Source organism: Eubalaena glacialis, chromosome 16, assembly GCF_028564815.1.
Source record: "Eubalaena glacialis isolate mEubGla1 chromosome 16, mEubGla1.1.hap2.+ XY, whole genome shotgun sequence".
Taxonomy (NCBI): domain Eukaryota; kingdom Metazoa; phylum Chordata; class Mammalia; order Artiodactyla; family Balaenidae; genus Eubalaena; species Eubalaena glacialis.
Window position 1 is genome coordinate 32,920,188 of NC_083731.1, and position 25,113 is coordinate 32,945,300.

The 25,113-nt window shown below is 40.2% G+C and overlaps 1 protein-coding gene across 3 annotated transcripts in view; it reads left to right on the forward strand.

Annotated features, from left to right (window-relative positions):
• The window catches only part of KLF12 (KLF transcription factor 12), a 450,322-nt gene extending 427,640 nt beyond the window's left edge, over positions 1-22,682 (forward strand). For all 3 annotated transcript variants that reach the window (XM_061170610.1, XM_061170611.1, XM_061170612.1), the window contains 2 exons: positions 283-440; positions 22,129-22,682. In XM_061170610.1, coding sequence (XP_061026593.1) covers positions 283-440; positions 22,129-22,310 — 340 coding nt within the window. In that variant the 3' untranslated portion in view covers positions 22,311-22,682. The remainder of the gene's footprint in view (positions 1-282; positions 441-22,128) is intronic.
• Positions 22,683-25,113: the final 2,431 nt, after the last annotated feature.

A 25,113-nucleotide genomic window follows, 5' to 3' on the forward strand; every position in this document is an offset into this window, starting at 1 on the left:
TACTCACTCACCACTGCTTTCATTTAGTTTTTGTTTTTGTCATTTTGTTGTTATTTTAAGCATGTCTTTCTCTCCCTAAGAGTGTTTCATCAAAAATAGGTCTAGCTGCCTGCCTTCAAGATTAAGAAATGAAATGTGTCCCAGAAGGTGACAGCGGGAAATGTGGACATGGGACCTTGGGTCTGTATGAAGCTGCAGACTATGAGCCTCAGGTCTCATGGCACTGGAACCAAACAGAGTGCTGTACTGCTCACCATTTAAATCTACTTTTTCTTTTTCCAGTTCAATCTCACCATTTAGTATTGAGAGCACAAGACGCCAGAGAAGGTCTGAATCCCCAGACTCCAGAAAACGGCGTATCCACAGATGTGATTTTGAGGGATGCAACAAAGTGTACACAAAAAGTTCTCACCTGAAGGCTCATCGAAGGACACATACAGGTACAGCTCTTCAGGGCTTCTTACCTGAGGGTCGCTGAGAGTCCAGAAAGGGCCAGCTGCTTGGCTTTGGAGCCATGAGTGTGCTGGAATGTTCTGTGCTCACCCATCATATGTGCATCATATGTTCCTTTCTGAGTGGAGTACATTCCCTCTCTCAGTTGAAAAAAGGCCTAAGTCTTCGTGAAGTTTAGCAAGCAAAGAAGTATTTCTTCTGTGTCGTAAGGACTTTTAAAATAATAGTATGAACACAGTGGTCTAGTCTTTTTCATAATCAGCGTTGCCACTTAATCATTGTCTAGTTATTAGGTTTTAAAATGTTCACATAACATACCAAACAAGCTGAACAAAATCATTCTCTTAAAGTTATCGTTTTCACCACCACTTAGATCATGTTTTTCTCCCCTTGATCTCATCCCCCAAATAACCAAACAGATAAACCTCCCCCCCAAAAATGAAATAAGATTGACATATACATAGCACTGTGAGAAGTTTAAAACAATACTTCCACATGATTCCATTTGATCTCACTGGTATTTTTTTGTATAAGGAGAGGATTTTTCGTATTCACAGTTTGCAAAGAAGGAAATTGAGATCACAAGTGATTCACTGACTTTGTCACCATCCATTCACCCATGAGCCTACCCAGGAGAGAAGCCAGTGACTCTTCACTTAGCTCCCTACCCACCACATCCATCCTCTACCCTGTGTGTCCCTCACCTGGCAACCCCTGGCTTCCTTGCCTTCTGGATCCCATTGGCTACCATCAATGGGAGGCCCTGGGAAGAGACCAAAGGTGGAAGGAGGGACCCCCAATTACAGAACCTTTTGGTCAGAAAAGTGACTGGTGACTGGAATGTGTGAACCTCAAAGAAGCAGAGAGAAGAGAAATTCATTCACACGCATTCCTGGTAGCAACGTGCTATAGAGCCAGTAACTATCCTCGACAGGAATCAGCCTCCAGCACCTGCCTCTATCTGGGAGCTTCACGTGTAACAGGCTCCTGTGGGCCTGCGTAGATCGTGCTCCCATCTCAGATACATTAAGATAATCACACTGTAGAAACTGTTTCTCAGCTGAGGTAGCAAAATCATTTAAATCGTCATTCTTTGCCATTTATTGAGTCATGTTCTTACATCAGATTATTTGAAAGCTGCTTTACAGAGACTTTCATGACTCTGATCGTTAAGATGGGACATGCTTTTGTGTGTGTGATGAAGTTGTAGCACGGGATGCTTGCCTGAAGTCAGAAAAGCTTTATAGAATCTGGAGTTTACTTCTGCTTATCTAATACATTAATACTATTACTATTTCTAAGGTAATTCAACGCAGTGTGCAAACTGTCGCTTCCATCTTTCCTCCCTGTTCCCAATCCTTATCCCTTTTCTACTTAATTCCAGATTCTTTCCTCTCCATTGATCCAGAGCTTTCCCAGGAGAGGTTTTCATCTATTTCTTCGGCACTATTTTTGAATCAATTTTCTTTCTTTCTTTTTTTTTTTGGATCTGAAAAATGAAGCCATTTAATATTTAAGTTAAGTTTGTATTGAAGTTAGTTGATTTACAATGTTGTGTTAGTTTCAGGTGTACAGCAAAGTGATTCCGTTTTACATACACATATATCTTTTTTTTTTTCAGATTCTTTTCCCTTAAAGGTTATTACAAAATATTGAGTATAGTTCCCTTGCTATATAGTAGGTCCTTGTTGGTTATCTATTTTATATAGAATAGTGTGTCTTCGATTTTCTCATTAAGGCCAAGAATGCGTATAAAGGCATGAAAGTTGAATAAGCATGTTTCATCCTATCAGTAGACAGTGAACACAAATCAGAGGAGTAAGTATGATCAGCTCATATTACTGACTTCTTATGGGAGCATTTCAGTTAAAGAAAAAAAAAGAATGATCTTTCTTCAGTGAATCCTCGTATATTTTGAGTTACTCCTATTTTCCTTGAACTTTCCAAAATACTTATTATCCCCGTTTTCACACAGGCACCCTCTATTTCATTTATGCAAGTGATGAACAGTGAAAGAGAGGAAGAGGTTTAATGAGGTACTATTAAAGGATTTAATGTTATGGCATGATACGATTGCATCTTATAGGTTTTAATATAGATTGTGAAAGTGGGGGAGACGTGATGTGTGCATTATAATTCAAAGCGATATAAACCTTTAGTGCTGAAGCAGAAGTAATTAGTTTGGCTTATTAATAAGATGAAATCATCGACTCCTAGGGTCCGAATGGACCTTATATGTCACCAAGTCTAGTTTGTTTCCTAGTTAGAGGGATCCTTGGGTGTCATCTTTCGCAGAGAATCAGTCCCTATACTATGCAGTATTCTGCACACTTAGCATATTTTTTCTTTCATTTGATCCACACAATAACCAGTGTCATTATCTCCTTGGTATGATGTGACTCCCGGTCAAGTCTTATTTCCCATCTCTCCTTAAATGCCTCGCGTGACAGAGAGCTTTTTCTTGTGCAAGACAAGTTGGGTGACATTTCTGAGGGCAGAGTCCTCGTCTCTTACAGCATTGAGTTGTCTCGTATGGCGTTGTTTGGCTCCCGTTGTCTCATTGTTCAAGGGAATCGCTCCAGCCATCACAGTGTAAATTTCACTTCCGGGACCCTGGTGCTCCTCTCAGCCCTGTCATGAACCACTGGTATCTTCATCTCTCCAAGCCAGACACCCGCGGTTCTCTCAGCCACGTTTTCCTGGGTATATGCCAACATATCACAGTATCTTTTAAAATTTTCACACCACAAATTGAGGGAAGAGCTCTTGTTAATGGACGTCTCTTAATAGATGTAAAGATAATGTTAAGTCTTTTAGCAGTTGACTCTGTTAGGTCATCTAAATCAAAAACTGCTGAAAACTGGATCTTCCCACCCCCTGTACCGATAACGGATTTCTTTTCAACTTAAACGTGCGGTGTTGTATTTGTCATTGAACCTGTCCCTCAGATGATGGCTCCCTTGGGAATAGTGGGTTTCCCGTCACTGAGGTGTTTTGCCCCAGGCTGGATGACCTCTTGTGGGAGATACAGGACAGAGTCATTACTATGAGGGCTGCACATACCCTGTCAAGTCTGGGAAATAATTATACTGCATCCATTTTATTGACTTGGGCTCATTATTCTAATAAATTGAAAAGATTTTGGAGCGCTCCCTGCCCACCTTGCTTTTACTTTTTTAGCTTTCTCCTTCAGCTTCTCCATTTTTCCAAGTACTGAGTAGAACAGGTTCAAGGAAAAAGCCCTGAGATGCGATGTTGGAGACTTCCATCCAAGTGGGTCTTAATTTATTAACTTATAGCTAAGAATCCACTTAGTCGTCCTAATCCAATCCATGTTTCTTGATCTCACAGCTGCATCCAAAAGTCCTTGTGAAATTCCTGCTCCAAACCCAGATATGCCAAATTCATCCATCCACTTAGCAGAGAAATACTTACTCTGCTCAAGGCAGAGTCTCCTAAACTACCAGTCAAATAAGAGTACTTTTAAAAAGAAAGAATGAAATTTGCTTGATTTGCTGCCACTGGTTCAAAGTGAGCTCATACTGGTTTCTGATTTATAATTACATGCAAGATTTCATAACTTCGGGTTCAAAGTAAAATCAACACTAGTTCTATAGGGATTCAGGTTGACTTGCTTTGATTTTAATAAATATCTTCTTAGCCTTACCTTTGCTTCAGGCATATTGAGTAAGTTATTTATGTGTGACCAGTAATAATGAATGTGAAGTTTGGGATTATAACAGATGACTTATGAGAACTACACACGCGATGGGAGGTGAGCAAGGGGCAACAAGACACTTTCTTTGAGAAAGTCACGTTAATTCTCCCTTTAACACTTGATCTTTTGTGCTTTATTAGTACATGATCAGTCATCTGTTTAGGACTTATACGTACAGTAAATTAAACATATTTGTAGGAGCGTGAAAGAGGATCATTTTCTATGTATTAACAAGGAATTTAGAGTAAAAAAAAAAAAAAGACATGCTGAAGAGTACCTTTTAAAAATAATTAAATATCGTTTCATAAATGTGCAGTTTAGATAATAACATAAAGGTTTGACCAAATATTTTTAAATGCCTACTAACACCTGTCTGTGGTAAGCTGTTTAAGGCACGTTCAATAGAAGGAAAAAAATATATCTCGGTCATCGCATCCACCCCTTTGTCAGCAGGTACGTTATTCCTACTCACTGGTCTAAATTGTGTGTTTCCTCTGCATGAAGCAGTGTGCAGTGTATTTAAATGAATATGCAGTGTATTGAAATTAAAGGTCATTTAAATCTCTGCTAAACATAACTACTATGTATTAATACAATGAGTTTCCCTCACTTTAAGAATTTTATTACTTATTAAGTGATCTAAATATGAATTTTAGAAAAAAATGGTTTTATGAGTTTGGTATTGCTGTTTAGAATTCTTATTACTTTCTAAAAATGTATGCCATTGTGTTTTCTAAAATGCAGTTCAAGCAAATAACACTCAGGCACCAGTGATTCTTACAACCACTAGATGGCGCACTACAACCAGATGTTGGGTCTAGTCTAAGAGGGTCCAAGGAAGAGTCAGCTAGAACCCTCTAGTGGTACGTTTGACACGGCGTGATGATCACTGCTCTGCAGAATATTATAATTTAATGATGAACAAGGAAACGGCAAGATAAAGATTTAAAACCAGATTTTTAAAAAAGTAGTTTTGACCTATAAAAATGTTGTTTCAGATGAATCTGAATTTGAAAATTTCAACTTGGTATCCTGCTCTCTAATAAATCTGAGGCTCATTTAGCCAATCTTGTCTAATATTCATTTGAATTCATATGAAAACGATACACCAAAGTTTTAAAAATTAGTAAATATAGAGCAGCCACATTGCTTATCTGTCTGCCTTTAGCAAAAATAATTCGTATCTGAATTTTACACATCAAGGAAGTTAACTCATATGGATGCTTTAAAAATTTTAACCAATTTTGATTTAAACTTCTCTAAAATATGTCCTTCCCTACCTTTACAAATGAAAGAAACGATGTATTATTTAGGCCTTCCCTTGAGGAATGAAGACTTTGTAACTAATATCATGAGCTAGAACTAATATCAGATAATGACTATGCGTGCACCCACGCACGCACACACACACACACCCTAGTCCAAAATGCTTGTGGAGTCCATGCTTTTTCACTTTTTTTCTTGTCTCATTACTTCTCATTGCTATTCCTATATTTCTTGCTTCTAATTTGACATCTTATTTTATTGGATGAGATTCTGAAATGATTTGATGATATCCTACAAAGAAAATCATGAGCTATGTGACAGCTGTGCATCTTGGTGGCCTTTTGTTCACAGTTCTTGGGGTTGCTAGATCTTACCTTCAGGCAATGGGGTGCTGCTTATACTTTCACATCTATCTTCATTAATTAAATAACTCATTCCATATAAAGCTCCACGTCAGACCCTCTGTCTAGATTCATTGTTAGATAAAGCATAGGGCTTAGTGATGCCAGGATAATGAATCACTTAAGAACAAACTGACGTTTTTCAGGTAAAAATCCTCTGCAAATAAGCTCTTTGCGGATCTTGGCCAGAGAGCTCACAGATACGCTCCATATTGGTAACTGCGAAGAAATAGGAAGGTGTCATAGAAAAAGCACTAAATTTGAAGTCAGGCGACAGAAATTTGTCTTTGGCCCCTAACTGGCTTGTGCGCTTAGACAAGCTACTTAACTCTATGTATCTCAGGTTTTGTATTTTTTTAACTTTGAACATAAATATAGCAAGTTGTTGCATAATTACCACAGAGGGCCTCATTTTTATACCCCAGTGAACACAGTGACTAACACATTGTAAGGACCCAATCATTATTTGTTGAATTGAAATTGTGTATGGCTGGATATTGACATGGATATATATTATTAATATGAGCAGTGGGTTCAAGGCAAAAAAGTTTGGATAATTTAATATATCCTCATCACAATCAGCTGTAATTATATAATCTCTTTACTTCAGACTCAACTAATTTAATATTTATATAATGCAGAAAAAAGTTGGAGTAAAATATTATTTAATCAGCCCTTTGTCATCATTTTTATAATGATAGTATAAATAATCTTTTCAGGAACGTATTTTAAATACTTCGTAAAACGTAGTCTTTTATTTGAAAGGACCTATTCATAGACAAATTCAACAAGACAGATATTTATTGAGCATTTTCCATGTCTAAGGCACTATAGATTTTTCTTGAAAAAGGCAGAAAGAGGCAGAACCCCCATCTTCAGTGAACTTGTCCATAAGTATACTAGGTAAGATCCATTGAACAGTCACAACGAAGGCCAAGTATACAAAGTCTGATAATAAAGATACAAGCAGAATAACAAAAGAACACCATGGGAGTTGTCTGTTATGGCCAGGGAATTTGGGGACACCTTTCTAAGCTGGGCGTGCAAGGCCCTTCTCATCTGACTCCTGTTCATCCGTCAAACCTCATTTGCTGACCCCATCCCAATTCCCCCCATTCCCCACCCACACAAATGAACCAACCTCCAAACATGCCCAGCTGTATGGAGCTCATTGGTACGTTCTTGCCCCTACCTGAACTGGCCTGCCTCGGCACCTCCATTTTTCCTTCTTGAGTTGGTAAACTCCTATTTTTTTTTTGGAAACTGCCTCAGTGTCACCTTGTCTGTGAAGCTCTCTGACCATCCTCCTTCCCTAGGCAGGTAGAATTTTTTCCTCCGTGACCCTGGAACACTTGGACGTTTCCTTGTTGCAGCAGCACAGTGGGCAGAGAGGAAGGCGTGTGGGAAACAGTGAAGCAGTAGAAACAGGAGGGCATGGCATCTGCTTGCACGTGAGGGCAGGAGAAGGGGAGACTTTGAAGACATCTGGGGTGCATGGTTAGGAGGAGGGAATGCTGTGAACAGACATGGAGACCAGCAGTGAGAGAGAACTGATATTTCCTGAGGACCTGCCAGGTCCCAGGCACAGGGCCCCGCTCTGCTAGTGCTTTGCATATTCTAATCACATCTGTAAATCCCCTGAAAGGTTAGAGCACTTGTCTGTCATGGAATGAACAAGGAAGGAGTGGAGCTGAGATGCAGACTCTGGTTTCTCTAGAACCTGTGCTGCTGTCATTACACCTGGTCTCAGACAAGTTTGCCAATAACCTGCCAGTCTCTCCCACTAGGGCCACACTCCATGCAGGTCTAGCTAGCGGTTCCTACCTGTTTAGAGTTGGTCATTAAGGTACTTGGAAGTATCAGGATAGCAAGTGATTGGTAAATGGCCTATTTTTAAGGTTTTTCATCATAATGTGAACTGATCTTGTTTTGTTTGTTTGTTTTTTGGTTTTTTTCGGCCGTGCTGTGTGACTTGCGGGATCTTAGTTCCCTGACCGGGGATCAAACCTGGGCCCCCTGCAGTGGAAGCATGGAGTCCTAACCACTGGACCACCAGGGAATTCCCAGTCTTTCTTGAAAGTTGACTAAAGTTTTGCTTTGTTAGAAAGCCAGTGAGAAGACAAGGACCAGGAGCATTAATAATTAAACTGGAGGTAGCAGGACATAAGACAGGGAAACAGAGCAGTAGAAGTTGGTATTGGTGAAAGGTGGTGAAACTCTAAAAAGAGGCAGACCATCTTCATGGAGATGAACTGGAGAGGACATTTGGAAGGCAGAACCGGCAAATGTAATAATCGGGTTGGGGCAGGTAGAGAATAACCGATAGGAAAGAGTCCAAGAAATCTCGCCAACTGGAGAGATGTATGACTTGATACCTGATTAGATGGGCTTATCTTTTTTCCAGATATCAAAATAGAAGGCGGAACATGTCTCGTCTAAGTGGTAGATGCTGAATAACGTTTTGGTCACGTGGGGTTGCTTTCGGGCTGCCAACTGGAAATGTTGTCTCGCCTTGCATGGTGCTTGGGAGAGAGACTGAGGTGTAGACACTTGGGAATCTTTCCCTTATAAGTTGTCGTAGAAGCTGTGGGAACCAAGGAGAACCTATGCAAGTGAGAAGATGTCAAAGCCCAAATCTCAGTAAACATTTATATCAGCGGTCCCCAGCCTTCTTGGCACCAGGGACTGGTTTCGTGGAAGATAATTTTTCCACAGACCAGGGCGGGGGATGGTGTGGGGATGATTCAAGTGCATTACACTTATTGTGCACTTTATTTCTATTATTATTACATTGTAATAAATAATGAAATAATTATGCAGTTCACCGTAATGCCAACAGGGGGCGGGGCTCAGGCGGTAATGCGGGGGACGGGGAGCGGCTCTAAATACAGAGGAAGCTTTGCTCGCTCTCCCACCAGCCACCTCCTGCTGTGCGGCCTGGTTCCTAACAGGCCACGGACCGGTAGTGGTTGGGAGTTGGGGACCCCTGATTTATGTGACAGGTAAAGGAAGGTGTCTACAAAAGAAACTGAGGAAAAGGTAACCAGAAACAGGAAGATAAACGTTGTCCCTACATAGAAATATAAACTCAGCCACATAGAGTATTATCCTTAGACCTTGAACTTTTTACTTCCAGTAAAGTACATTTTTAGTATAGGGTATTTTTAACTTCATTTACATTTGATTTCTAGAGGAGAGAGGCTAGCCTCTGGGTTAACACAGTCTTTGTTCTGTAAGTACTAGTTCATATTCTCTCAGTCTGCTTGGCCAGTTCTGACTGGATATCCTGGTTTATGAAAGCAGTGATTTAAGGTGTTGAGAGGCATTGCAGGGTAGTGATTAGGATTGTGACCTTGGGTGTCAGGCTCCCTGGGTTGAAATCCCCCCTCCATCCACCACATACTAACTCTGGGTGAAGTGGGGTTGGTTACAGCAACTACAGTTAGGGTCGAAGTTAAATGAGTTTAGATCCATAAAACTCTTAGAGCTAAGTGTGGTAGATGGAAGACGCTATATGCTGTAGCAAATATTATTTTCATCAAAGAAATCCATTATATAATTGCATGAAAAAAAAGACCCACTTGGCCTTGTTTACACGTAATGAAAAAGAGAATTAATTCAGTTCCGACAGTTCCATAGGGCAGATACTAACATACTGATCACTTGTTTGATTGAATTGACAAGACCAAACAGATCAAACAGATTATAGAATAGATTGGTCTACTTGGCCTGTAAAGGAGTTTTATACTTAAAACGTTAGAAAAAATCAGGATCAGGATCGGCATCCATTTTACCTGCAAATCTTAATTCCTTCCTTAAAAATAGCAAATGGGATTTATTTTTAACTTTATGTTATTTATATTTCTTAGCAGAAACAGAAAGACCTTGCATTTCATAACTATAGAATTCAGTATCCTTTATTGAGCACCTATCATTTACCAGGCACATGGCATGTGTATTTCTAAGTTTCACAGTGGAGACAGTGTTCCCATTTTACAGATGGGGAACAGAGTTTCAGAAAGCTTAACTCTCTAGCCTGAGATCCAGTCGCAGATTGGAGACGGAGCCTCATTTGACCGTGCATTCCGTCTGATTTCAAAGCCTGTGCTGTCTTCTGCCCCCTTAACACCAGTAAGAAGGAAGGCAGCCTTGTCTATCCCTGGACAAGTCAAGGGCCTTGTAATCTCAGCTCTAGGTTTCTGTTTCCTCATTTTCAAAGGACCTAATTTCCTTCCAGATCTAAAATTCTGTGAACTTTTATGAACTAATGTAACAGAAACCAGAAAACGAGATAGGAATCTTGATTCTGGGGTTTTTTTTCCCCTCATATGCAAATACCATTCCTCAAGTGAAACAGATTGTCACAGCAAATATGTTGGGCCTCGAGTGTAATGAAGCTCATTTGTCAGTGTCTGGGGCCCCCTGACTTTATAAAAGTTAAACAGGGACACATTTCAGAAATGCACTTCTGAACTGAAGAAAATGCCTATGTTTCCTGTTGCCAAAGGTGTTCTTTTTTTTTTTTCGGTTGCTTGAGAAAATAATAGAGAGAAGCTGGTGTGAGGACATGGGCGTTTTGTTTGACCGGGAGCTTTTGCAAACTGCACATTCCTTTTCTGGTGTTACTCACACGTCATTTTAATATGAAAGGGCACCTGTCTTTTGTCTCAGGACACATTTACCTTTCAGCGTTTCAGATGGTGAAATGGGAGGTACCCGAAAAAGTTATTTTTGTTTCGTGGGTTTTGGGAATCCATTCAATACCTGATGTTTTCTTTAGACTTTATTATGCCTTCTGCTGGGTAAATGTCATGGAAATGCACTGAGTGACTCTTAATCCTTTTCTTTAACCAAAATTGAAAGAGACAGCAGTTCTCATAATAAATCAGTTTGTTCACTGTTTCAGGAAAAAAACCCTGATGAGAGTTTTCATTTCCCAGGATACTTAATTAGAATACTAGAATACTATTTAAATAATGCCTGTGAATACACACACACACACACACACACACACACACACGGGCTAGTGTGCATATAAAACTGTTTCTAACATGAACCCCAAATGAGGAGTTAAAAAGAGTGTTTTCGAACAAAAATTAACAAACCCTCTTTTTTTGGTATGTTCTCTTTTTAATCTTTACAGGACTCTTTCACTTTAAAAGAATAGGAGGGCTTGCTATTAGTTTCAGTTAACATTTTTCTTTTTCAGAGGTTTCATAGTTTAGTTCAGGTTTTATAAAGAACTGAAAGAGGACAGATTGTGCTGAAAAATGGTCAAAAGGTGGAAGTGGCTTACGGGTTTTTCATGGGACATAGAGACCTTCACTTCAGAATTTAAAGTCTAGAAGTTAATAACTACACCCCAAGGTGAGTGTAATGTTAAGCTACCCATTACCCAGCTCAGGTCCTTTGATTTTTTCCTATACATTAGCAACTTGATGTCTCGACTTAATCACTTACTAAGACTTATTGGTAAGGACATATACCACACCATTCCCTATCATTTTATTATTTCACAGGATTAATATAAGAAACAAAAATCAAAGGTGATCTGATGGTGGAGTCAAAACTTCTGATTATTTTGAAAAATATTTAAATACATTTTCAAAGACTTCGCTACTGGGGATTCTAAGTGTATTTGTGGGTTAGACCAAAAAAAAAAAAAAAGGTGGGCATGCTTTTTTTTATTTTTAGCTTATTTCTAGTGAAAACAGTGTTGAATAACACATTTGCAGAATTCTAATTCAAATGAGTTTAAGGACCATTCACTATTCCTGAAGAAATCACTGGAAATAGTGTTTACTGTCACCCCCATTCAGCCTGACACAGAGCAGCTGTGCACAATAGCCGCACAGACCCTGGGAGATGCTTGACTCCTATTAGTGTCCAAACCAACTCTTTCCATAGGAAAATGTTCATGGAAAATTCACCTACCGTTCTGTCCCCACCACTGACTTTTTTAGCTTTCAAGTGAGCTTTCTATTTTTCAGCAAGATTTAAAGGAAAGAAGGGGGGATGGAGGAAGGATTCTGTCTGTTCTTTATTATATCCTTTCAGGGCTCATTTATACATATTACAGTGTACCTTAAAAACTTATTTATCATCTTAATTAGTTTTTTGGTTTTTTTTTTAATCAGTCATCAGTTTTATACACATCAGTGTATACATGTCAATCCCAAACGCCCAATTCAGCACACCACCATCCCACCCCACCGTGGTTTTCCCCCCTTGGTGTCCATACGTTTGTTCTCTACATCTGTGTCTCACTTCTGCCCTGCAGACCGGTTCATCTGTACCATTTTTCTAGGTTCCTCATACATGCGTTAATACACGATATTTGTTTTTCTCTTTCTGATTTACTTCACTCTGTATGACAGTCTCTATATCCATCCACGTCTCAACAAATGACTCAATTTCGTTCCTTTTTATGGCTGAGTAATACTCCATTGTATATATGTACCACAGCTTCTTTATCCGTTCATCTGTCGATGGGCATTTAGGTTGCTTCCATGACCTGGCTATTGTAAATAGTGTGGCAGTGAACATTAGGGTGCATGTGCCTTTTTGAATTACGGTATTCTCTGGGTATATGCCCAGTAGTGGGATTGCTGGATCATATGGTAATTCTACTTTTAGTTTTTTAAGGAACCTCCATATTGTTCTCCATAGTGGCTGTGTCAATTTACATTCCCACCAACAGTGCAAGAAGGTTCCCTTTTCTCCACACCCTCTCGAGCATTTGTTGTTTGTAGATTTTCTGATGATGCCCATTCTAACTGGTGTGAGGTGATACCTCATTGTAGTTTTGATTTGCATTTCTCTAATAATTAGTGACGTTGAGCATCTTTTCATGTTCTTCTTGGCCATCTGTATGTCTTCTTTGGAGAAATGTCTATTTAGGTCTTCTGCCCATTTTTGGATTGGGGTGTTTGTTTCTTTAATATTGAGCTGCATGAGCTGTTTATATACTTTGGAGATTAATCCTTTGTCCGTTGATTCGTTTGCAAATATTTTCTCCCATTCTGAGGGTTGTCTTTTCGTCTTGTTTATGGTTTCCTTTGCTGTGCAAAAGCTTTGAAGTTTCATTAGGTCCCATTTGTTTATTTTTGTTTTTATTTCCATTACTCTAGGAGGTGGATCAAAAAAGATCTTGCTGTGATTTATGTCAAAGAGTGTTCTTCCTATGTTTTCCTCTAAGAGTTTTATAGTGTCCGGTCTTACATTTAGGTCTCTAATCCATTTTGAGTTTATTTTTGTGTATGGTGTTAGGGAGTATTCTAATTTCATTCTTTTACATGTAGCTGTCCAGTTTTCCCAGCACCACTTATTGAAGAGACTGTCTTTTCTCCATTGTATATCTTTGCCTCCTTTGTCATAGATTAGTTGACCATAGGTAGGTGGGGTTATCTCTGGGCTTTCTATCTTGTTCCATTGATCTATGTTTCTGTTTTTGTGCCAGTACCATATTGTCTTTATTAGTGTAGCTTTGTAGTATAGTCTGAAGTCAGGGAGTCTGATTCCTCCAGCTCAGTTTTTTTCCCTGAAGACTGCTTTGGCTATTCGGGGTCTTTTGTGTTTCCATACAAATTGTGAAATTTTTTGTTCTAGTTCTGTGAAAAATGCCAGTGGTAGTTTGATAGGGATTGCATTGAATCTGTAGATTGCTTTGGGTAGTAGAGTCATTTTCACAATATTGATTCTTCCAATCCAAGAACATGGTATATCTCTCCATCTGTTGGTATCATCTTTAATTTCTTTCATCAGTGTCTTATAGTTTTCTGCATACAGGTCTTTTGTCTCCCTAGGTAGGTTTATTCCTAGGTATTTTATTATTTTTGTTGCAATGGTAAATGGGAGTGTTTCCATAATTTCTCTTTCAGATTTTTCATCATTAGTGTATAGGAATGCAAGAGATTTCTGTGCATTAATTTTGTATCCTGCAACTTTACCAAATTCATTGATTAGCTCTAGTAGTTTTCTGGTGGCATTTTTAGGATTCTCTATGTATAGTATCATGTCATCTGCAAACAGTGACAGTTTTACTTCTTCTTTTCCAATTTGTATTCCTTTTATTTCTTTTTCTTCTCTGATTGCCGTGGCTAGGACTTCCAAGACTATGTTGAATAATAGTGGTGAGCGTGGACATCCTTGTCTCGTTCCTGATCTTAGAGGAAATGCTTTCAGTTTTTCACCATTGAGAATGATGTTTGCTGTGGGTTTGTCGTATATGGCCTTTATTATGTTGAGGTAGGTTCCCTCTATGCCCACTTTCTGGAGAGTTTTTATCATAAATGGGTGTTGAATTTTGTCAGAAGCTTTTCCTGCATCTATTGAGATGATCATATGGTTTTTATTCTTCAATTTGTTAATATGGTGTATCACATTGATTTGCATATATTGAAGAATCCTTGCATCCCTGGGATAAATCCCACTTGATCATGGTGTATGATCCTTTTAATGTGTTGTTGGATTCTATTTGCTAGTATTTTGTTGAGGGTTTTTGCATCTATATTCATCAGTGATATTGGTCTGTAATTTTCTTTTTTTGTAGTATCTTTGTCTGGTTTTGGTATCAGGGTGATGGTGACCTCATAGAATGAGTTTGGGAGTGTTCCTTCCTCTGCAATTTTTTGGAAGAGTTTGAGAAGGATGGGTGTTAGCTCTTCTCTAAATGTTTGATAGAATTCACCTGTGAAGCCATCTGGTCCTGGACTTTTGTTTGTTGGAGGATTTTTAATCACAGTTTCAATTTCATTACTTGTGATTGGTCTGTTCATATTTTCTATTTCTTCCTGGTTCAGTCTTGGAAGGTTATACCTTTCTAAGAATTTGTCCATTTCTTCCAGGTTGTCCATTTTATTGGCATAGAGTTGCTTGTAGTAGTCTCTTAGGAAGCTTTGTATTTCTGCAGTGTCTGTTGTAACTTCTCCTTTTTCATTTCTAATTTTATTGACTTGAGTCCTCTCCCTCTTTTTCTTGATGAGTCTGGCTAATGGCTTATCAATCTTGTTTCTCTTCTCAAAGAACCAGCTTTTAGTTTTATTGATCTTTGCTATTGTTTTCTTTGTTTCTATTTCATTTATTTCCGCTCTGATCTTTATGATTTCTTTCCTTCTGCTAACTTTAGGTTTTGTTTGTTCTTCTTTCTCTGGTTCCTTTAGGTGTAAGGTTAGATTGTTTACTTGAGATTTTTCTTGTTTCTTTAGGTAGGCTTGTATAGCTATAAACTTCCCTCTTAGAAGTGCTTTTGCTGCATCCCATAGGTTTTGGATCATCGTGTTTTCGTTGTCATTTGTCTCTAGGTATTTTTTGATTTCCTCTTTGATTTCTTCAGTGATCTCTTGGTTATTTAGTAACGTATTGTTTAGCCTCCATGTGTTTGTGTTTTTTACGTTTTTTTCCCTGTAATTCATTTCTAATCTCATAGTGTTGTGGTCAGAAAAGATGCTTGATATGATTTCAATTTTCTTAAATTTACTGAGGCTTGATTTGTGACCCAAGATGTGATCTATCCTGGAGAATGTTCCGTGCGCACTTGAGAAGAAAGTGTAATCTGTTTTTGGATGGAATGTCCTATAAATATCAATGAAATCTATCTGGTCTATTGTGTCATTTAAAGCTTCTGTTTCCTTATTTATTTTCATTTTGGATGATCTGTCCATTGGTGTAAGTGAGGTGTTAAAGTCCCCCACTATTATTGTGTTACTGTCGATTTCCGCTTTTTTAGCTGTTAGCAGTTGCCTTATGTATTGAGGTGCTCCTATGTTGGGTGCATATATATTTATAATTGTTATATCTTCTTCTTGGATTGATCCCTTGATCATTATGTAGTATCCTTCCTTGTCTCTTGTAACATTCTTTATTTTAAAGTCTATTTTATCTAATGTGAGTATAGCTACTCCAGCTTTCTTTTGATTTCCATTTGCATGGAATATCTTTTTCCATGCCCTCCCTTTCAGTCTGTATGTGTCCCTAGGTCTGAAGTGGGTCTCTTGTAGACAGCATATATGTGGGTCTTGTTTTTGTATCCATTCAGCAAGCCTGTGTCTTTTGGTTGGAGCATTTAATCCATTCACGTTTAAGGTAATTATCGATACGTATGTTCCTATGACCATTTTCTTAATTGTTTTGGGTTTGTTTTTGTAGGTCCTTTTCTTCTCTTGTGTTTCCCACTTAGAGAAGTTCCTTTAGCATTTGTTGTAGAGCTGGTTTGGTGGTGCTGAATTCTCTTAGCTTTTGCTTGTCTGTAAAGCTTTTGATTTCTCCATCAAATCTGAATGAGATCCTTGCCGGGTAGAGTCATCTTGGTTGTATGTTCTTCCCTTTCATCACTTTAAGTATATCATACCACTCCCTTCTGGCTTGTAGAGTTTCTGCTGAGAAATCAGCTGTTAACCTTATGGGAGTTCCTTTGTATGTTATTTGTCATTTTTCCCTTGCTGCTTTCAATAATTTTTCTTTGTCTTTAATTTTTGCCAATTTGATTACTATGTGTCTCGGCGTGTTTCTCCTTGGGTTTATCCTGTATGGGACTGTCTGCACTTCCTGGACTTGGGTGGCTATTTCCTTTCCCATGTTAGGGAAGTTTTCGACTATAATCCTTCAAATATTTTCTCTGATCCTTTCTCTCTCTCTTCTCCTTCTGGGACCCCTATAATGCGAATGTTGTTGCGTTTAATGTTGTTCCAGAGGTCTCTTAGGCTGTCTTCATTTCTTTTCATTCTTTTTTCTTTAGTCTGTTCCGCAGCAGTGAATTCCACCATTCTGTCTTCCAGGTCACTTATCCGTTCTTCTGCCTCAGTTATTCTGCTATTGATTCCTTCTAGTGTATTTTTCATTTCAGTTATTGTATTGTTCATCTTTGTTTGTTTGTTCTTTAATTCTTCTAGGTCTTTGTTAAACATTTCTTGCATCTTCTCGATCTTTGCCTCCATTCTTATTCCGAGGTCCTGGATCATCTTCACTATCGTTATTCTGAATTCTTTTTCTGGAAGGTTGCCTATCTCCACTTCATTTAGTTGTTTTTCTGGGGTTTTATCTTGTTCCTTCATCTGGTATATAGCCCTCTGCCTTTTCATCTTGTCTATCTTTCAGTGAATGTGGTTTTTGTTCCACAGGCTGCAGGATTGTAGTTTTTCTTGCTTCTGCTGTCTGCCCTCTGGTGGTTTAGGCTATCTAAGAGGCTTGATGGGAGGCTCTGGTGGTGGGTAGAGCTGACTGTTGCTGTGGTGGTCAGAGCCCAGTAAACCTTTAATCCACTTGACTGTTGATGGGTGGGGCTGGGTTCCCTCCCTGTTGGTTGTTTTGCCTGAGGCAACCCAACACTGGAGCCTACCTGGGCTCTCTGGTGGGGCTAATGACAGACTCTGGGAGGGCTCACGCCAAGGAGTACTTCCCAGAACCTCTGCTGTCAGTGTCCTTGTCCCCACAGTGAAACAGCGCCACCCCCCGCCTCTGCAGGAGACCTTCCAACACTAGCAGGTAGGTCTGGTTCAGTCTCCCCCAGGGTCACTGCTCCTTCCCCTGGGTCCTGATGCACACACTATTTTGTGTGCGACCTCCAAGAGTGGGGTCTCTGTTTCCCCCAGTCCTGTCGAAGACCGGCAATCAATTCCCACTAGGCTTCAAAGTCTGATTCTCTATGAATTCCTCCTCCCGTTGCCGGACCCCCAAGTTGGGAAGCCTGACATGGGGCTCAGAACCTTCACTCCAGTGAGTAGACTTCTGTGGTATAAGTGTTCGCCAGTCTGTGAGTCACCCACCCAGCAGTTATGGGATTTGATTTTACTCTGATTGCACCCCTCCTACCATCTCATTGTGGCTTCTCCTTTGTCTTTGGATGTGGGGTATCTTTTTAGTGAGTTCCAGTGTCTTCCTGTCGATGATTGTTCAGCAGCTAGTTGTGATTCTGGTGTTCTCGCAAGAGGGAGTGAGAGCACCTCCTTCTACTCCGCCATCTTGGTTCCTCTCCCATCTTAATTAGTTTTTACTCACATCATGAAGTTAGTGTCTCTTATCTTAATTTGTTTATAAGATTGTACCCTTTAAATAGCTTCAAAGCACAAGCATAAAATATAATGTGCAGTTTTAACATAATGTAGTAGCCACTAGCATTGTCCTTGTATCCATTTCTAAAACTTAACTAGTCCAATGAGAGAATTTATTGACTTTTTTTAATGAAATGCTAGGCACTAGGCAGATATAACGGAAACCGAGGTCCCTCTTGAGGGAGGGGCAAGCCTGCTCTCTGCCGGGTCCAAGCAGCCATCTCATCTCCATAGAGAGGAGCCACCCCCATAGCTCAGCCTCTAGCTGTGAAGAGAGATTGGAAGATCTTATTTTCTTTTTTTCCCCCTTCTTTTTTCTGAGTATGGAGAGAGAATACCTAAACTCTGGTTTTATTCGTGAGGAAATGGGGGCAAGAAATATTATACAAGAAATATTTGGGGATATTAAAAAGAAAGCATATATTTTTGTAAGAAAAGCTTCAAGGAAAACTCATCTATGACTCAGATAATTAAGTTGATTATTTTCTCATATAGGTCCTCCCTCCCCCCACCCCCTAGATGAGAACGTGTTCATTCTTTTTTATGTGCCTTCGTTAATCACTTAGCCCCTAATGGTTTATAAACTTATATATCATTTTCACTGGTTTTACTCATGAAGTAGGGACGTATCTGCATCTTGCATTTTGGAGGCACTTACTGTACCTGATTTCACCTCACAGAATACTTTTTTCAGGTCTGCACTGAGTTTCCTGCTGCACATTTGTGGGCCCACAGAAATCTTCGCCATACTTGTTGCTTTCTCTGCCTCTCCCCCTTTAAGATATCCACCTTAGAAATGATGCCAAACATCTGAGCTCCTCTTTTCTGATCCTTCCTTCCTTATGTCCTCCTCCTCAGACTCAGTAGAATTAATCGTAGCTCTTCGCTGAGCATGGTGGCCATGGTAACACAACCGTATTGAAAGGGTGGGTTGGGATGGAGTAGGGCAGGGTCGGGCTCCATCACTGTAGAATCAGTGCTCTTTTGGTTACCAGGTAAAGTGTATAGAGACCTTCCTGACCCCTCTCACCCTCATAGCGAAGGCCTTACTCATTATTGTGCTTTTCTAATGAGCAGAGGAGATCCCGAAGACTTTTAAAACCCTGACTGAATTGGGTGAGCCTTTTCAGAGAAGCCCTTATTTCTCCTTGTCCAGAACTCTCTATTTAAAGCATCGGACATGAAATATCACGTGTATTCATTACCAAGAGGACAGTTAGAATTTTAATCGAGGAGCCTGAGTTAAGAATAAGTGATTATCTTATTGCCAAATTCTCCCTCAACCACCTATCCCAAACTAACACGGTGTGTTGTATATCCTGATTAAGTTAACATAATCAGGAAGCCTGCCAAAAGCTGAGGTGCCCATCCCTTACATCAAGAGTCGGCCAGCCTTCTATAGTAAATGTTTTAGGTATTGCAGGCCATACGTTCTCTACTGCAGTGCTCAATGCCTCCATTCCTGGAAAACAGCCATAAACAATATGCAAACAAATGAGTGTGGCTGTGTTCCAATAAAGACTTATTTATGGCCACTAAAATTTGAATTTCATGAAAAGTATATACTTTTCACATGCCACGAGAGAGCCCTCTTTTGGGGTTTTTTTTTTTCCAACCATTTAAAAGTGTGAAAACTACTCTTAGCTTGCAGCTTGCACAGAAAACAAACCACAGACTAGATTTGGCCCGGGGGCCACAGTGTACCACCCCTGCTATAGATTTTCAAGTGAAAAGGGCACAACTACCATTATTAAACAGCCAAAGTGGAAGTAAAAGTATGTCTATTATAATTTGGAGGAAGAAATTGGAGAATATTAAGTGCCGAAATTGGGTGTACAAGGAAATTCAGAGAACCCCTGAGACAACAGGCCGTCCCTACGGTGGCCATACCAGCCTCCAGCATCCTTCTTGAGGTGAGACTGAAGCCCTGTCCCCTTCTATTGCCTCTCTTTACTTCCAGGCCCATCCCACTTATGGAGCCCCTTCCTGTCTCTCCATCTGCAATGCCAAGGTGAGGGTCCAGCAGCTTTTCTAACCCCAGTCATACTCAGATGACACTTCCCCACCAAGATAGAAACAGACGTCCTCCTAACACACAACTGAGCAATGCTTTTCCCCAATTAAGAAAATCTTTTATTTTTTCATTCTTAGGCCTATACTCTCTGTGGCTGGTTCCTTAGCAACACAGGAGATAACTAGGAGATACCTGTTGGTGACAAGGCGTCAACTGGCTGAGCTCAGTGCCCCAAAGATGGATGTGTTTTGAAGATATGATTTATATCAAGCTCAGCTTATTAAAACCCATGCTCATGTTGTAAATTTCAAGAAGAAAAACATATGGTGATGACACGTAAATAAAAGCATTTTAACAGTTGCCATGGATATACTGTATAGTGGATTGCCATTCTTTTTAAGTTAGGGGTTTTGCTGATTTTTTAAAATTTCTGTTAAATTCTGATCAGTAGACACCTGTAAATGCAGATTTTTGTCTCCATAGGACATCCAGAATGAGTCGGAGGTTGAGGTTTTGGATTAATCCAGTCAATAGGCATCTACCTGACAGGAGCCCTTTGAGTAACCTGGAGCTTTCTGTGGGCCACAGTTAGTGCGTCAGTATTTCTAGATTTAACTGGGCTGTACTAGTCACTCACTTCTGTGAAAGGGCCACTTGATCCTAAAAGGACCCCTATAGTTAACATTTATTTAACAGTTGAACAAAAACGGCTGGGTCTGGTTCAGTCTAGTTTTCCCGTCACTTGTACATCTCATTTACAGGGCTTAGTAGTCTCCTGTGTACACGCCTTTGTGTGAGCATGTGCTGCAGTTTTATTAATTTATTCAAACACTGTTTGGCACATACTTTTAAGCTCTGAGGATAGTGAAATAGTAGAGGCGTGATTCTTGATCTCTGCGTATTCAGAAACTGGTAGAGGGGAAAGACATCTAGACAAAATCTGTATCATCTATTGTGGTAGGCGACTTAATAGAAATAGGAGTTGAATAATAATTGGAAAGTATCTAAGAAGGTGGCATCAATGTTGTGTAAGGATGTGACAGAGTTTAGATGGGGAAAGAATTATCCACTCCCCTAGAACACAGTGAAAAGCGCTGCATTTGGAACCAAACACATCTATTTACTGGCCTCAGGCAAGTTACTTTACTCCATTGAACCTCAGGTTTCTCATCTGTAAAGTGGATTTAACAAAACTCACTTTGCAACTCTGTACATTGGGATCAGCAAATAGCTCCTTTCCCTGTCTTGGGCCCTTTGGCCAGACACCAAGTGTGGCTAAGCAGCATTTCGTTGACTACTGGATGGAAGCGGCATAGGAGAGATGAGTTCTTGTGGGGTTGCATGAGGACAGCGCTTCCATTCTGAATGAGAGCCAGGAAAAAGCACACCTAGGTCAACTATTGTCCCATTCCCCCAGGGAGCTCTTTTGGACAATGGGTAGCATATCTTTTCCCAGCAAAGCCTTTGCATATTTTACTGTCCTTACGAGTTGACTGAGGGATCTGGTCAAATTACATACTTCTTCAGACTGTTTTTTACTGTGGGTTTCAACACTAGGACCAACTTGATGATTTCTTAGGGCTTGCCCTATTTCTTAAGTCACTGAAGAAGATATTGAAACTTGCACTATTAAGGTATCTAGGATTCTTTCCCAGTAGACAAACAAACAGTAGATGTTTATAAATAATAAGTACTTAATACCTAATTTCTGGGGGTGGTAGAGTGCTTACCTTTTAATGAAATTTTGTGTGACTGATAAAAGGACATTGTACCCTAAAATAGCCTTTAAACATCTAAGCGATACACTGTTTGGAGGAGTATTGCAACAAAACGTATAAATCACTACCCTTTATAATTCTTTGTGAGTTTTAGCCCTGGAGCCACGGTCAACCTAGGTAGAGCTCCCTAACACGCCTTTCCAGTCTGCCATGGTGATTATATCCAGTAGCCATCAGTCTATGCCTTTTGATATTTTGACTGCAAAGTAACTTACCCATAACTGAGGACGCAAGTGTTAACTAACCTGCCCAGTGTCACAGCAAGAGAGACGAAATTGAAACCCCACCTGTCTGACCCAACAGCAGCTGGTGGGGTGATTAGGTTTCCCGACAAAGGATTATCAAATGGAAAATCCATCGAGAACAGTCATTTCCCCAAATATCATGTTGGGATGGTTTTTTCTGGAGAAATGATGGAGCACCAAAGCGTGTGTCCCTTTGTTTCTTCCAGGAGAGAAACCCTACAAGTGTACCTGGGAAGGCTGCACCTGGAAATTCGCTCGTTCGGATGAACTGACGAGGCATTACCGCAAACACACGGGAGTGAAGCCATTCAAGTGCGCAGACTGTGATCGCAGCTTTTCCCGGTCAGATCACTTGGCACTGCACCGCCGGAGGCATATGCTGGTGTGAGGAAGGCTACCTGTCCAGCTGAGCGTAAGAGCTGGATCTCTTAGCGGCACCCAATTCAGCAGGGCTGAATCCCCTTCACAGTGTTAACACAAAAGGGCATCACCATCCCACGATGTCTGAAAGCAGAGCAGGAAAAAAGAAGTAGTAACACTTCTCCTTTCGGTCTGAAGGTAACCCCCATCATGACTACACGAGAAACAACTTCACGCTGGCCTGGGAGATCGGTGACACAAATGCTGAAGAGACAGGCATTGTTTTCCGTGCTGTGTCCTCTGCCATTTCGAGATGTTTGTAGTTTGTACATTTTCTGAGCTGTCAGACGTTTTGTTATTGATACTTTAAAGGTCATCTACCACAAATTGATGGCTAGAGCAAGACCTTGTAAATTTGAATTATTCTCCCATCATCCCACCCCTGAACCCGTTTTTAACAAAAGTTTGAGTTACTGTCTAAGTAAGATAGAACCCACTTCCAATCTGTTACCAGCAAGCAGCCTGAAAGTAGAAAAGAAGAAGCTGTTGGAGAGGTTCCATTACCTGAAAAGAAAGGAGTACTCAGGCAGCCCTTTGCAATAGTGATGGCAGCCACTAGATATCACCCGCAACTTGTCATTATGCCATCCATGCCCTGGAGAAAACCAACATTGATTCTTTCATTTGTTTGTTGTTGATCATTTTTGTTTTGTTCTGCTTCTGTTTTGTTCATCTGTTCGAGCAGAGGGGCAGCGACATTTCAGTTGGAGTCTAGTCCTGGTGTCTGCCCCGGCATGGACGGGCACAGAGCCGTTCTGTAGTTGAATAGGAAGAGCCTGTCTAAAAAAACTACTGCCCCACTTCAAATTGCAGTGTTCTGTCACCTAGGCATCATCTCTTCCTGCCCCTAGTATTTGATTACAAGGAATCGGGGCGGGGAGGGGGGGAAACTTTCTTAGACACACTGGCACCAAGGTAAGAGGTGGGGCTGGCCAGGCAAAGTCAGTGAACATGAAAAAATCAGACAAAGCAGAGATGGAAATAATGCGCCTCTTGAGGAGAAAAGCAATAACGAATAAAAGGACTTGCCTACAATAACTTCACTGAGGACTCATGTTACCAATTTTCATACTTACTGAAGGGATTGTAAAAAACACCCCAGCATTTTAGAGGTCTTGGTTACATTTGCAGCACTGAGGTCATCTTTCTGTTGTTTGTTGTTCTGCTTGGTTGAGGACCACAATTAAAGATTATGCTCCCCCTTTTCTTGTTTGAAAACAGTTACTTGGTGACTAGAAAGGCCACGGAGGCATAGCAGGGAATTAACTCTTGGGTGAATGGGTCAGTTCTTGGAACCAAGTCAGTGGGAAAGGAATGCTCCCCAAGGAAAGCCTGACATGGTGCTAGTTTCCTCCCTTGGAGAGCCGAGGATAAGTGACTCTCCACTAGGTTCTTCTCTACAGATTGCATTTTCTAAACTGTATGAGCACCCAGTGGTTCTGTTATGGCATCTGTAGGGATATTGAACCCAACCATCGTGTGCTGAGGGTGAGAGGAAATTATAGTCCCGTCAGCCCCCAAAAATTATGAGCCTTTTTTGCAACTAGCAAAGTCTATAGTAAACAAAGCAATACATCACCAACAAGCATTCTTTCAGAAAAATTATCATATTTTTTCCCCACTAAAAGCTGGGTTTTTTCAGCTTTCTGTGGCTAAGGGGCTTGGTGAGGTTTTTTTGTCATTGTTGTTGTTGTTATTATTAAGATTTTTTTTATAGCTTAGATATAAGAGGTTGCCAGCATAGACCTTCGCGATATATTTTAATTACAAACACTTGATTTGGAGAATTGCACAAATCAACCTCACAATATTACTAGCTCATTTTTAAAGGTGTGAACATTCTGAAATAATTTCTGGTTCTAGAATTATCCGTTTTAGGATTATCTTCTAATTCAGATCATCTTATTTTGGTGAAGCAAAAGCTATCAACATTGAAAAAGGATGATTTGTGTTGGATGGCATTAAAAGGAATTTTTTTTTTTTTTTTTAATGTTCAAGCAACAGCATAATGATTTTCAGGTCAAATTCTATCTTCAAAAATATGTGCTCTACATTTCCTGCCAGGTCTGAAAAATTCATTGGCAGTTTCCCTCCAACAAGGGCTGCAATTCTATGGATAAATAGCTTCTTTAGCTACAACAGTGTACTACCCACCAAGCACTGGGTTTTTGTGGGGTTTTTTTACCAACTGGAAAGTTTTTTATCTGTACTGTATGCAACTCCTATTTCTCATTGCCTGTGACTATTTTGAATAGAAAGGCCAACGTTGGTTACTGGTCAGTGGCAAAGAACACAGAGCATGACGAACACAGAGCATGGTGAACACAGCTGTGAAGCCCTCTATGCTAGTCCTGGAACCAAGTTGGCAGATAGTAGGTGAATCACTGAGGTGAAGGGCAGACTTGATTTAATTCTGCCAGCTCTCGTAAGAAGGGCCAATCCTGTTCTCTGCTGAGAGATCTTGAGAGCATTACAGGTAGAAATGGTTTTTAGGATTCATAGAACTGACAGGCAGTGGGAGCCCCCTGAGTGACAGCTCAATTTAAATTTAGCACAGAACGAAATGAGCTGCTCCTCTGTAATAACGTAGGAAAAATTCAGGGACGTGAGCTTGTCTGCTCACCCCCTGAAAGTGGCAACCCAACTGAGACAGTAAGTTTACTGATAGAACCTGTCAGCATTATGCCATTTCCCCCTTTTGATGTACTGATACTTCTAAGGAGGGATCCAAGCACAAATAGTGAATGAGTTGCTGATCTAGTCGCAGGACT